This window comes from Triticum urartu, chromosome 2A (genome assembly GCF_056163025.1).
Source record: "Triticum urartu cultivar PI428250 chromosome 2A, HENAU_Tu73, whole genome shotgun sequence".
In the NCBI taxonomy this organism is placed as follows: Eukaryota; Viridiplantae; Streptophyta; class Magnoliopsida; order Poales; family Poaceae; genus Triticum; species Triticum urartu.
The window spans coordinates 726,816,641-726,830,388 of record NC_141874.1 but is presented as its reverse complement, the minus strand read 5'-3'; the positions used below and the strand labels follow the sequence as shown (position 1 = coordinate 726,830,388).

The 13,748-nt window shown below is 44.8% G+C and overlaps 1 protein-coding gene and 1 pseudogene across 1 annotated transcript; both read right to left on the bottom strand.

The window, feature by feature from the left end:
• Positions 1-13,748, bottom strand: part of LOC147987229 (uncharacterized) — a 69,023-nt pseudogene that overhangs the window by 14,436 nt on the left and 40,839 nt on the right.
• LOC147987231 (uncharacterized) lies at positions 4,562-7,725 on the bottom strand. The gene is made up of 4 exons (XM_087540282.1): positions 7,714-7,725; positions 5,260-5,415; positions 4,801-5,007; positions 4,562-4,672 (listed from the first exon to the last, which is right to left on the bottom strand). The coding sequence occupies exons 1-4, from the start codon at positions 7,723-7,725 to the stop codon at positions 4,562-4,564; spliced, it is 486 nt and encodes a 161-aa protein (XP_087396408.1).

The following is a 13,748-nucleotide window of genomic DNA, read 5'->3' as shown; positions in this document are numbered from 1 at the left end:
GCGCCTTCCAAGGGATACACACATCTTCTGTTTCAGAGGCCAACAGGAAGCGAAACAAAACATCGCAGAGGACGGGGTGCAATGCAAGAATGAGGGTGAAGGTGCAGGAGGATGACACATGCGTGGCAGTGGACATTGAATACAATCATAATCACCAACTCATGCAAACTGATGACATGCTGGTATTCTTGCACTCACACAAGAATTATGACCCCACTATTCTGGAGTATGTAAAGCTCCTGCAGTACCATGATGTCAAGCACACAACAATCATGTCCATGCTATCTGAAAATGAAGATGGAAGCTACTTCCTAAGCATGACCGGACGAGACCTACTAAACCAGTAAGTATTCAAACACCCACATGCTGCAATGTAAAAATAGCATCCTAGCTCACAACCCCTTTGATAGCAAAAATAACAAATGCATGTTGGCGTGTGATTTGCAGGAAAGCCATGAATGCAAGGAAAGATGATTTGGATGATGTATTAAAACTTGTTTCATTCTTCAAAGACATGAAGGCAATAAATGATGAGTTTTTCTATGACATCCAAGTGGACAAGGACAAGTCAATTAAAAACATTTTCTGGTCCAATGCAAGCTGCCGAGGAGCCTATCAAGACTTCGGCGATTGCATAACATTTGACACGACTTACAAGATCAACAGATTTATGCCCCTGGGAGTGTTTGTTGGAACAAACCATCACTTGTAGTCAATGATATTTGCTGTTGCCCTGATAAGAGATGAAGATGCAAAGTCATTCAAGTGGCTGTTCGATACATTTCTACGGTGCATGAACAACAAGCACCCAACTTGCATTCTAACAGGTGAGTTCCAAAAAAACTCCTCAAGTTTCATCATCTTTTCAGTCTATGGGTCTCTGTTGGTTGGGTACATTTGTTTTTTCTGAAAAATATGTAAAAAATGCAGTTCAACCACTGTTAGCACAGAAGTCCAACTAGCAATACAAGAAAGCAAAATTATCTGTCACATGTTTAGAAAAAAAGTAGTTATGAATGTGAAGTTCAAGTACATGAATCATAGAAGTTCAAGGACGAAGCTGTTAGATAAAAATATTTAGCATGTTCAGAAAAACATAGTTATTTATGTGAAGTTCAATCACTGCTACCACAAAAAGTTCAACAACACTGCTGTAAGAAAAATTTTGAGTGTGACACTACTAGTTTCTCATACTACTAACTGTGAAGTTCAAGCACTGGTACCACAGAAGTTCAGCAACACTGCTTTAAGAAAAAAATACATGTGACATTCTTAGATTGCCATACTACTAGATGTGAAGTTCAATTACTTGTGCAACATAAGTTCACCATCAGTACAAAAAGAATCAAGTTTCATTTTTTTAATTCGATCAGACCAGTGCCCATCGATGGTGAAAGCTATACCACAATCATTTCCAAACACCGTCCACAAGCTATGCCGTTGGCACATATTGAAGAAGTACATGGAATACCTCGTGTTGCTGTACAAAAAGTATAAAACATTAAAATAGGAGTTCACAGCTATATTGAACTGGCCGCTGATGCCAATGGAGTTTGAAGATGCCTGGGCTGAACTCGTGCACAAGTACCACCTGGAGAACGACCAGATGATGATGCAGCTCTGGAGTGATAGGAAGATGTGGATTTCAGCATATTACAAGAACATTTTCTGTGCTAGAATGACTTCCACACAACGAAGCGAGAGCATGAACCACGTGCTAAAGAAAGGGTTTGTCAAGGGGACCCAGAACCTACACAAGTTTGCTAGGCGGGTCAATGCTTGCATACAAACTCGGATGCAGAAGGAGAACGAGCAAACAATGACCAGCATGGTATGATGACAAGTACAAAACACCACCATCATGTTATGTTTACCTTCAACATGTGCACTTTGAATTTTAAAAAATGAAACCCATGATTCTGCTTCGACTAATATCTTACTTTTTGACATGTGCAGACCAATCCTGTGACAAAGACAAGTTACGGCTACGAGGAAGACATGTCTATCAAGTACACGAGAGCCGTGTACACCGAGATGAGGAATAGGATGAGAAAGGCCACACTATTTCGCGCAAAGCATACATCAGAGTCCACTAAGTACCTTGTGTACTACCACAACAAGCCTGGCCATGATGATGAAGAAAGATTTTCCTGATCAAAGCATGAATTCCAGGTTGTAGCTGACCCACACAATGAAATATACGAGTATGAATGCAAGCTCTGGACACACACAGGTGAGCGGGAAAATTTATGAAACTCATTGCTGGCTCACAAACTATGTATTCTGCATTCATCGCAAAATGTAGGCCTGTTCTGCCTTCACATCATGAACATACTGGACTACCTGAAGCCTGACAAAATTCCAAACAAGTATATCCTCAAACGGTACACAAAGACTGCAAAATCACAGCCAACCTTTGATACAAGGGACTACAACACAACCGCATCGGATGACAGCTCAAGGCTATCGAAGCAAGACATCTTGCTGCAGCTGAATTTGATGGTTAACAAGAAAGCGATGAGATGTGACCAGCAGTATGACAGAGCCTACTATGTTCTCAAGAGGCTCGTGGAAGAGCTTGATGCAATACATTCAGCAAATCGAGCGGATGCTGACGAAAGGATGGCTGAAGAGGACGCTGAAATTGAAGATGACCTTCACTATTATGCAGCTGAAATGCTCAACGCCGCCGCTGAAGCCAACCAATGCAAGCAGGGTGATGGCCAATCAATGGAGCAGCGACAGCAAGAGACGATGAAACTGCCGCTGTATTCTGAAACAAAGGGTAGGAAGAAAATTACTGCAGCAAAGAAAAGTGACAAGAGAGCACAAATAAAGGCACCACCTGCAGGAAGAGTCGTGGTGCTCGATGAGAATGGAGTGCCACTTGGACACAGGAAATGTAGTGTGTGCAACCAGGTTGCGGGACACAACAAGCTGACCTGTCCAACACTCTTGGAAAGAAACAATGCCGAGGAGGTCAAGGAACCCAAATCTCAAAAACAGCAACCCAAAGTTATGGAACAAAAGAAGGGACCACACCCACAGAAAGCAAGCACCAGACTTTGTAGCATATGCAAGGAGTATGAACCACATAATGCAAGAACATGCCCGAAGCGAGCAGATGCTGAAAAGACAAGCAAAAAGCCAGAGAAGAAACAGAAAGCAAAACCCAGAGCCAGCAACAAGAAAGAGGTGGAAGAGGAAGAGGAAGACGAAGACTAAGACACCGTCTAAGAAGAGGAAGACGAAGAGGAAGAGAACGATGAAGAGAAAGAGGAAGAGGATGATGAAGAGGAAGAGGAAGAGGACGATGAAGAGGAAGATGAAGAGGAAGAGGTACATGTCAAGCAAAAACCTATACAACCAAAGCCTAGGAGGAGCGCAAGGCTGATGAACAGTTAGAATAGGTCAATTAGCACAATGCAAACTTATGTCATGTCAATGTCCAGAATATTATGTCATCCCCTTTTATTGTTGAACTTTCAAAGAAGTCCTGGTAACATACACTGTGAAGTTCATGTAGTATTACTGCAGAAGTCCTGGTATGTTATGAGATGAAGTGCTGTGCTGATGATGTACTGCATGAAAGAGCAAGCAGTAATAAAATGAAAAACATACACTGTGAAGTTCAAGTAATATTACTACAGAAGTCCTGGTATGTTATGGGATGAAGTGATGTGCTGGTGATGTATTGCATGAAAGTGCAAGCAAGAGCAAACATGAAAAACATATACTGCGAAGTTCAAGTAAGCTTACTGCAGAAGTCCTGGTATATTATGGCAGGAGGCACTCGTGTTGTATTCCATAAAAGTGCAACCAGCAAATAATCATATAGTATTGAAGTTCAGGTCAGCTTATAGAAGAAGTTCTGGTATATAAAATCGATGTAGGAAAAATATGCTTAAAAAATAAAGTTTCACCGCATAAACTAAGGTTAGCAAGCCTAAGACAACGCGTTCAAATGTGAAGTTCTGCTTGGATACGTGCAGAAGTTCATGTACAATGCCGACAAAAGATAAAGAAACGTCAACAATATTTCTGCACAGATTTACATATGAAATACGTTCGCACTTGAAAAAAACACAAAAAAAACAAATATAGATTCTACGCAAAAGCATACATATTGGTTGGGTTGAACATTACCAATACATTACACAACACAAAATATCCTCTCCATCTGAAACCAGCAGCCCAGCCACATCTCAAAGCAGAAGTTCAAGTCTACGATCATATGTTGGGAGCCCGAAAATAAACAACACAAAAAAATCAAGCAGTTAAACCAAAACCGAGGCAGAAGTTCAGGTACATCTGTTGGGGCAAAAACATTCAACACATGGATACTGAAAAACTATGCAGTACATTGAAATTCACAAAGCCAAATCATTCTTCACACCAAATGCATTTGTCCACAATATCATAAGTCATAGTGCTGCACCTATAGATACACAAATCACTAAAAACATTCTTACAACCAAATCTTTATGGAATTGTTCCAATCATTATCAAACCTAAAAATCTGTACGAAATCAAATCTACAGATGAAAATAATGCTTCGAATTCACGGGCCAAAGGACTGGATCTCTTTAGGGAGCTCTGAACGCACGACTTCATTCTTCTCGCTAAAAATCAGAATGTGCATGAACTCAGCCTTCCAGTCATCTACAGCAGCCTGCAAACAAAAGAAAGGTGAAAACAATGGTTTAGTAACGGATATCTAAAACCACAGCAGGAGCGTCTCAGCAAAAACACACAAGAATAATCAAAGGATGATGAGACAAGAACAAAGACAGAACATACTTCCACATCACCAAAATCTTCAACAATCTCATCGCCATCATACGAAGAGCTGAACTTCACGGCAAAGAAACCACAATCATTACTCTTCTGCTTCGGAACATCGATGAAAGTCGGCCTCTTTGTAATAGTCACCCAGTTAAGCTGCTTGCTCGCCTTGTATGCAGCCTTGCCGTACACCTCCTCGAGCAACCCAACAAATCTCTTCATCTGCCGGAAATAACAAAATTAGATGAAGTCAAAAACATGTTAACCAAAATAGTTAAGTTCAAGTACATAAAAAAGCGACACTTGCATAAGATCCACCTAAACAAACTAGCAGAAGTTCAACTTCTAAATGACAGTCAGTTCAAGCAGTATTACCAAAACAGAGACAACAACATATTTTGTCAACACAAGGCATAATAAACTTCGTGTCAAACAAGAGAATGTGAAAGGAGGTTCAGGCTAAGAAACACTCACGATATTTTGGCAGTCCCCGTGGAAACTCGATCGCGACGTTTGCATATTATCGTAAGAAAGTGAATCAAGGATGTCAATGCTCCCACGATATCTATTCAACACATACACACTGTAGTGCGCCATTGTGCCAATTGGCTTGAATAGAATCAAGAAAACCTGCCAAGAATGAAAGGATCGGTGAACACAAACTATAAAAGCATATGTACTGAAGAACCGGCATGAACAAAAGCTTTCTTGACAAACTCAGCAAAAGGATGCACATGAAATTAAAAAAAGCAAGAGTTATGAAAACCTAACCAGCTTTGCGTTAAGAAGGTCTTCTTCCTTGCGAACAAACATTGGGAGGAGACCAACAGATTTTTTTGCATCAAACTTTGGAACCGTTGCACCGAAGAAATCATACTCCAGGCAGTACTGTGCATTCACAAAAACACAATTAAAACACCTCCCAAATGCTACTACAACAAAACTAAGGAAAAAAGAAGGAGATAGGGGTGCAAAGAACTAAAACCTATATGAAGTAGGGACTAAGTACAACCCTGTCAGCACTAGTGAATATCTCAGAGGTCTCCGGCTTATCCTTCAACAAATTTATGAGATAATCCATTATGTCTCCTTCCATCTGCCGCCCTTCACCGAAAAGCGTGTAAAGGACACGTCCTGTGAGGTCAATCACATTCGTAGGGATGGTAAACATGCAGTAGCTTGTCCTGCAGAATACAAAAGGATGGTAAAAAATATTAGAAGTTCAGATACAACAACAAACAGAAGTTCAGACACTATAACTCAAAAGGCAAGAGGAGACATAAAATAGAAGTTCAGATACTACAACAACGGCAGTTCAGACAATACAACAATAGAAGTTCAGACACTACAACTCCAAGGCAAGGGAGCGACAGATGAGGGTAACTCACTCAGAATACTTCTCCAGACCGTCTTTACTCAACACATACTGTTTCAACTTCCGGGCCTCGGATAGATGAGGGTAACTGTATTTTTTCAGGGGAGCGACAGGAGAATGCCACTTCAAAGGCAATCTTGATGCTCTCTTGGAGGAAGTTATGTTCCCAGACTAAACTGCCGGTTTCCTCCTGGTGATCACAACATTCTTCCCACCTCTACCAGCAACAGTACCAGCAGCACATTTAGCATTCTTCGGGTAAGAAATCTTCTCAAAATCATCATCGGACGAAATCACTTCTGCTTCGGCTGCTTCGACTGCATTAGGCTTCCTGTAGCAAGGGGTTTTTGGAGTACCACGAATACCACCATCCTGCTTCCCCAACTTGGAAGGAATAAGGGTCCAAGGTCTATCATCTCCTATTGGAGCTGTACTCATCGGTTCCTCCCTAGGCTGGTATTCCTGTGACCCGAGAATGAGTAGTGGTAATCGGTCAGCTCCAACGGTTCCACTGTCAAAGAAAAAAGGAAGAGAAAACATCACCATTAAAATACAACTGAAGTTCAGGAACATCACAATGTGCAGTCCAACTAATAAAGATGACATGGTTACTACTCAAGCTGACCTAAAAAAATTAGTTGCAGTAAAAAACTAAATGAAGTTCAGGCACAACCAGAGGCACAGTTCAAGATAAACCGATGAACTGTAAATCATTCAACTACAGCTAACAAAACCATAGAAAGGCATCATCTCTGAAGTTCAATTATAAAAGAAAATGCTCATGTCCATTTAAGCAAAACAAAACACACAAGCAAAATTAAAAAAAGATAGAAATGAAGTTCATGTACAAAGAAAATGCTCCTCTCCTTCCGAAACCAGCAGCCCAGCCAGACCTCAAGTAGAAGTCCAAGTTCAGAGAAAAATATGAAGTTCAAGTAGAATAAAAGACGCAGTGCAGGTAAGCAGTACAAGTTCCAAAAAAACTTACATGTATAGTAGCCAAACAGAGCTTGGAAGTCTGTCTCAAATAGGTTAGAAGAAGCGATTGAGTACAGCCACGTCTTCCTGATATCCCCGATATTCTCATGGGAATAATTTGCAAGAACCCCGTCATGATACGAATTAACATTCGTAAGCATGAATAATCCGCAGTCGATACTGCCATCAAACGAAGTAAAAGAAATAGTGTTAGGACAGAAAAAGAAAGCCAACGAATTAAACACGTCGCAGCTTAAGTACAACTACAGTTAAATAGATGTGATAAAGAGAAAAAGTCAAACTTATACTTGTTTTGCTGCTGGGGGACATCAATCCAATCCAGAGGGAAATTGTCGATGCTAATAGGACTGAAGGGTGTCTCCTTGTCGTTGCTGGCATCCTTCCAAAGCCTCTTGATGTTGTCGGTCATCTGTCGAAACAGGCGTACCGCACATTCATCTTTTGGTCCATAGTAGGAATCGAGAAGCTGGAACCTTGAATTCTTCAGGTCAAGGAACACCGACACCACCCATGGAAGCAGGAAGCTCAGGAGGGTCAAAAGTAGGGAAAACAACCTGAAGCATCATAAACACACGAGTCATTAAAAAATGAGAATTAATATCAGAACGGTACAAAAGAAAAATAAAACAAATATTAACACAGTGGATCGCACTGCAAAACTAATACAGAGGCAAAGAACAAGATATTGCATACCAAATCATGTGCATCCATGCTATCTGGACCACTCGCCATGAAGTACTTCCTCACACGGGAATCAAAATGACCTCTGAAAATCTTGTCCTAAAATAATGCAGACAACACCAACATATGAAAAAATACAAAAAATGAGACCAACAAGTTTTAACTAAAATGGTAAGGAACAAAACAGAAAAGAAATCACTGTATGGTTGACTTACACAAACCCAATACGGCAGGATGAGTTTATCCGATCCCTGGTACTTCGCACGTAGACAATAGAGTGCACTCTCAGCCACATTAAATGTAAGCATTCCGCGAGGACCAAAAGATATTGCGACTTCTTGAACAGAAGCTTCACACTCATTGTTTTGGAACATAATCATTGATCTAAAACAAGCGAATAGAAAGTAAAACAAGTTAAGAAGCAGGAACTCAGGAAGTTCATAACACATGTTAGCACAGAAGTTCAGCTATATCACAACAGGCAGTACAGTACAAAAGAGGCCAGAAGTTCAGCGCCAGAGAAGCAAAAAAACAAGAAGTTCAGGTACATAGAGTTGGGAAGTTCAGGTAAGAAACCACAGACAGTTCACAGGGGGTACATGGATGATGTAAATGTTGAGCAGCTGCACTCACCTCTTGGAACGGTCGTTCCTAAGCCTAGTTACACTGTAATAAAAGTCATCAACCTTCTTTCGCACGACAGCAAGGTTGCTATCTGCTCACCAAAAAAATAGCAATTAACAGCAACACTCAAAGCACATAGATTCACAACAGTTTCAATTAAGACCAACATTCAAGCACAAACATTCAAAACATAAGCACATCTCAGCTGCTACATCAGAAAAGATAAAACACAGCATCATAGACATCACAACCCATGCATTACAAACCTCCACCCACATAGAAAACAGGTTCACTTAACATTCTTTACAACCCACACGACAAACAACAAAACCAGAAGTTCAACTTAGACCACACAGGCAGTTCACAGGGGATATCATGGACTAAACCAAACAACAAAGAGGGAAGGGAATGGGGAAAAGAAGAGAGAAGCATGCTCCTCTCTTCATGGATCCTTGCCTAGACCAGTGGCATCACTGGAATGATCAACCTCCTCTCCATAGCTATCGCTTTCGGTATCTTCATCGTCATCTCCAGCAGACGTTGCAGCATCGTCAGGAAGGACACTAGCAACAGCTGGAGAATCTGAAACAAGAAAAAACTTTTGGTTCTGCCTATACAGCATTAACATCAACTGATGGCTCTGCTGCAGGAGACTTCTCCGGGCTTGCAACAGCACTACCACCAGTTTCAACAGCAGACTCAACAGCATCTTTCTCCAAAATGATGTCTCCAGTTGTCTTGCCCTGCTCAGCATTTGAAACCTCGGCGACAATGGACGACTGAGGTTCAGTCAGGACCACCCCTTCGGAGCAGCCGGTGCCTGAGACGGACATGTCTGCAACCTTCTCTAGAGGAACACTAACATCATCATTCTGCTGCTGCAAAAAGAAATAGAAAGTCATTACAAAGGGCTGACTGAACCTCATGCACAGGAGCAGCAAGTCCGTCTCAGGGGCAACAAGACAAATGGACAAGAAAAATGGTACCTCATTGAGGGAGTCCTGGATTAGGGGGTGTTTGGGTAGCCAGACTATACCTTCAGCCGGACTCCAGGACTATGAAGATACAAGATTGAAGACTTCGTCCCGTGTCCGGATGGGACTTTCCTTGGCGTGGAAGGCAAGCTTGGCGATGCGGATATTCAAGATCTCCTACCATTGTAACCGACTTTGTGTAACCCTAACCCTCTCCGGTGTCTATATAAACCGGAGGGTTTAGGTCCGTAGGACAACTTCATCATACAACAATCATACCATAGGCTAGCTTTTAGGGTTTAGCCTCCTTGATCTCATGGTAGATCTACTCTTGTACTACCCATATCATCAATATTAATCAAGCAGGACGTAGGGTTTTACCTCCATGAAGAGGGCCCGAACCTGGGTAAAACATCGCGTTCCTTGCCTCCTGTTACCATCCGGCCTAGATGCACAGTTCGGGACCCCCTACCCGAGATCCGCCGGTTTTGACACCGACATTGGTGCTTTCATTGAGAGTTCCTCTATGTCGTCGCTTTTAGGCCCGATGGCTCCTTCAATCATCAACAATGATGCAGTCCAGGGTGAGACTTTTCTCCCCGGACAGATCTTCGTCTTCGGCGGCTTCGCACTGCGGGCCAATTCGCTTGGCCACCTTGAGCAGATCGAAAGCTACGCCCCTGGCCATCAGGTCAGGTTTGGAAGCCTAAACTACACGGCTGACATCCGCGGGGACTTGATCTTCAACGGATTCGAGCCACAGCCAAGCGCGCCGCACTGTCTCGATGGGCATGATATAGCTCTGCCGCCGAACGGCGCCTTGGAGGCCGCACACGCATCGGTTCCGACCATTGATTCGGAGCCTACTGCGCCGATCGAGGATCAGCGGTTGGACGCTGCCTCAGGGGCTGCGATCTCAGAGGCGATCGAGACGAACTCCAACCCCGCACTCCGCATGGCCCGTGACTCCGAGGAGCCGGATTCCTCTCCGAACTCCGAGCCCCCCGCGCCCTTGCCGATCGAATCCGATTGGGCGCCGATAATGGAGTTCACCGCCGCGGACATCTTTCAGCACTCGCCCTTCGGCGACATCCTGAATTCTCTAAAATCTCTCTCTTTATCAGGAGAGCCCTGGCCGGACTACGGTCAGCAAGGTTGGGATACAGACGATGAAGAAATTCAAAACCCACCCACCACCCACTTCGTAGCCACTGTCGACGACTTAACCGACATGCTTGACTTCGACTCCGAAGACATCGACGGCATGGACAACAATGCAGGAGACGAACAAGAACCAACACCTGTAGGGCACTGGAAGGCCACCTCGTCATATGACATATATATGGTGGACACTCCAAAGGATGGAGATGGCGATGGAATAGCGGGGGACGATACCTCTAAGAAACAGCCCAAGCGCCGGCGTCAGCGGCGCCGCTCTAAATCCCGCCAAAGCAAAAACGGTGATTCCGGCACGGGAGATAATACTACTCCGGATAGCGCCGAAGAACACCCCCTCCAGCAAGATTCAGCACAGGAGGACAGAGAAGCCAGCCCTCACGAGAGGGCGGTGGACCAAGAGGTTGAGGACGATAATTATACGCCTCCCTCCGAAGACGAGGCAAGCCTCGACGACGACGAGTTTGTCGTGCCAGAGGATCTTGCCAAACAAGAGCGTTTTAAACACAGGCTTATGGCCACGGCAAGCAGCCTCAAGAAAAAGCAGCAACAGCTTAGAGCTGATCAGGATTTGCTAGCTGACAGATGGACTGAAGTCCTTGAGGCCGAAGAGTACGAACTCGAACGCCCCTCCAAGAGTTACCCAAAGCGCAAGCTGCTACCCTGACTAGAGGAGGAAGCACCTACATCACCAGCGCATGACATGGCCGACCGGCCACCTCGTGGCCGCGACAGAGAGGCCTCTTGGCCCTCCACTCAAGCCATGCCCCGACGCCGCGCCAAGCATACTAAGGCATGGGAAAATGCGCCCGACCTGCGCGACATACTGGAGGACAAGGCAAGGCAAACAAGATCAATTTATGGATCGCGCAGGCGCCCCACGGCACGTGACGGTGATCATCACTCCGGATGCAATAAATCCGGTCGGGCCGAACTCAACAGACAAAGCTCCTTCGAGCTGCGTCACGGTATAGCCCAATACAGAGGCGCCGCACACCCACTATGCTTTACAGATGAAGTAATGGATCATAAAATCCCTAAGGGCTTCAAACCCGTAAACATCGAATCGTACGATGGCACAATAGATCCTACGGTATGGATCGAGGATTATCTCCTTCATATCCACATGGCCCGCGGTGATGATCTACACGCCATCAAATACCTCCCACTCAAACTTAAGGGACCGTCCCGGCATTGGCTTAATAGCTTGCCAGCATACTCAATCGGTTCTTGGGAGGACCTAGAAGCCGCATTCCTTGACAACTTCCAGGGCACTTATGTGCGACCACCGGACGCCGATGACCTAAGCCACACAATTCAGCAGCCAGAGGAATCGGCCAGACAATTCTGGACATGGTTCCTAACAAAGAAAAACCAGATAGTCGACTATCCGGACGCAGAGGCCTTAGCGGCCTTCAAGCATAATATCCGTGACGAGTGGCTTGCCCGGCACCTGGGACAGGAAAAGCCGAAATCTATGGCAGCCCTCACGACACTCATGACCCGCTTTTGCGCGGGAGAAGACAGCTGGCTAGCTCGCAGCAACAATTTAACCAAGAACCCTGGTAATTCGAATACCAAGGACAAAAGTGACAGGTTGCGTCGGAACAAACAAAAGTGCCGCGTTAATAGCGACAGCAACGAGGATACAACAGTTAATGCCGGATTCCAAGGCTACAAATTCGGTCAATAGAAAAATCCATTCAAAAGATATACTCAGGGCCCATCCAGTTTGGACCGAATACTCGACCGCTTGTGCCAGATACATGGCACCCCCGAAAAGCCAGCCAATCACACCAACAGGGATTGTTGGGTGTTCAAGCAGGCAGGCAAGTTAAGAGCCGAAAACAAAGACAAGGGGCTGTATAGCGACAACAAGGAGGAGCCAGGCCGCCAAACAATGGTGGACAGAAGGGATTTCCCCCGCAAGTGTGGATGGTGAACATGATATACGCAACCCACATCCCCAAGAGGGAGCGGAAGCGTGCGTTATGGGACATATATGCGATGGAGCCAGTCGCCCCAAAGTTCAACCCATGGTCCTCCTGCCCGATCACCTTTGATCGAAGGGACCACCCCACTAGCATCCGTCACGGCGGCTTCGCCGCATTGGTTCTAGACCCAATCATTGACGGATTTCATCTCACAAGAGTTCTCATGGACGGCGGCAGCAGCCTGAACCTGCTTTACCAGGATACAGTGCGAAAAATGGGCATAGATCCCTCGAGGATCAAGCCCACCAAAATGACCTTTAAAGGCGTCATACCAGGTGTAGAAGCCAACTGTACAGGCTCAGTCACACTGGAAGTGGTCTTCGGATCTCCGGATAACTTCTGAAACGAGGAGTTAATCTTCGACATAGTCCCGTTCTGAAGTGGCTATCACGCACTGCTCGGGCGAACCGCATTCACAAAATTCAACGCGGTACCACACTATGCATACCTCAAGCTCAAGATGCCAGGCCCTAGAGGAGTAATCACGGTCAATGGGAACACTGAACGCTCCCTCCGAACGGAGGAGCACACGGCAGCGCTCGCAACAGAAGTACAAAGCAGCCTCTCCAGGAAGTTCTCCAGATCGGCCTTCAAAAAGCCAGACACTGTCAAGCGCACCCGGAGTACCCTACAACAAGATCGCCTGGCACGTTCTGAGCTAGCGTAGCAATGCGGCCCCAACCCTAGCCCTCGCGATATAGCGAAACCAATGCTTCGTGTACATAACTACGCTCTGGAAATACCATGGGCACAGGGGAAGGGGCACTATCACGGTACGCCCGAAATACAGCTTAAACCGCACGAGGGGCTGCCGGATTCCTTTTTTTTCTCTTACTCTCAGGACTCCATACTTCGGATGACTCGTTCGGCAATTCAACTGCCGCACAAACAATGCAAGATCCAGGAAAGCAGACAAGCCACGCCGCATTATGGAACTCCCAGGTGGTCTCTATTGCGAGCAGTATACCTGTTTTTTAATACAATTCCGCGGCCTGCCCCTGGCCAGGACATGTTAAATAGTCCAATTTCTTTGGCTTATCGCACTATTTGTATCGTTCCCCTTTCATAGCAGCCTTTCTATAAACAATGCATAGCTTTTTGTCTATTTTTTGCATTATCCTCTTTTTATATATATGTTTA

Bases quoted from the DNA above. Each gene is read 5' to 3' on its own strand.
- LOC147987231 (XM_087540282.1), bottom strand. The intron at 5,008-5,259 runs GTGAGTGTTTCT...TATTTCCGGCAG, and splicing joins ACGGGGACTGCCAAAATATC to ATGAAGAGATTTGTTGGGTT. The intron at 4,673-4,800 runs GTATGTTCTGTC...TTTTGTTTGCAG, and splicing joins AAGATTTTGGTGATGTGGAA to GCTGCTGTAGATGACTGGAA.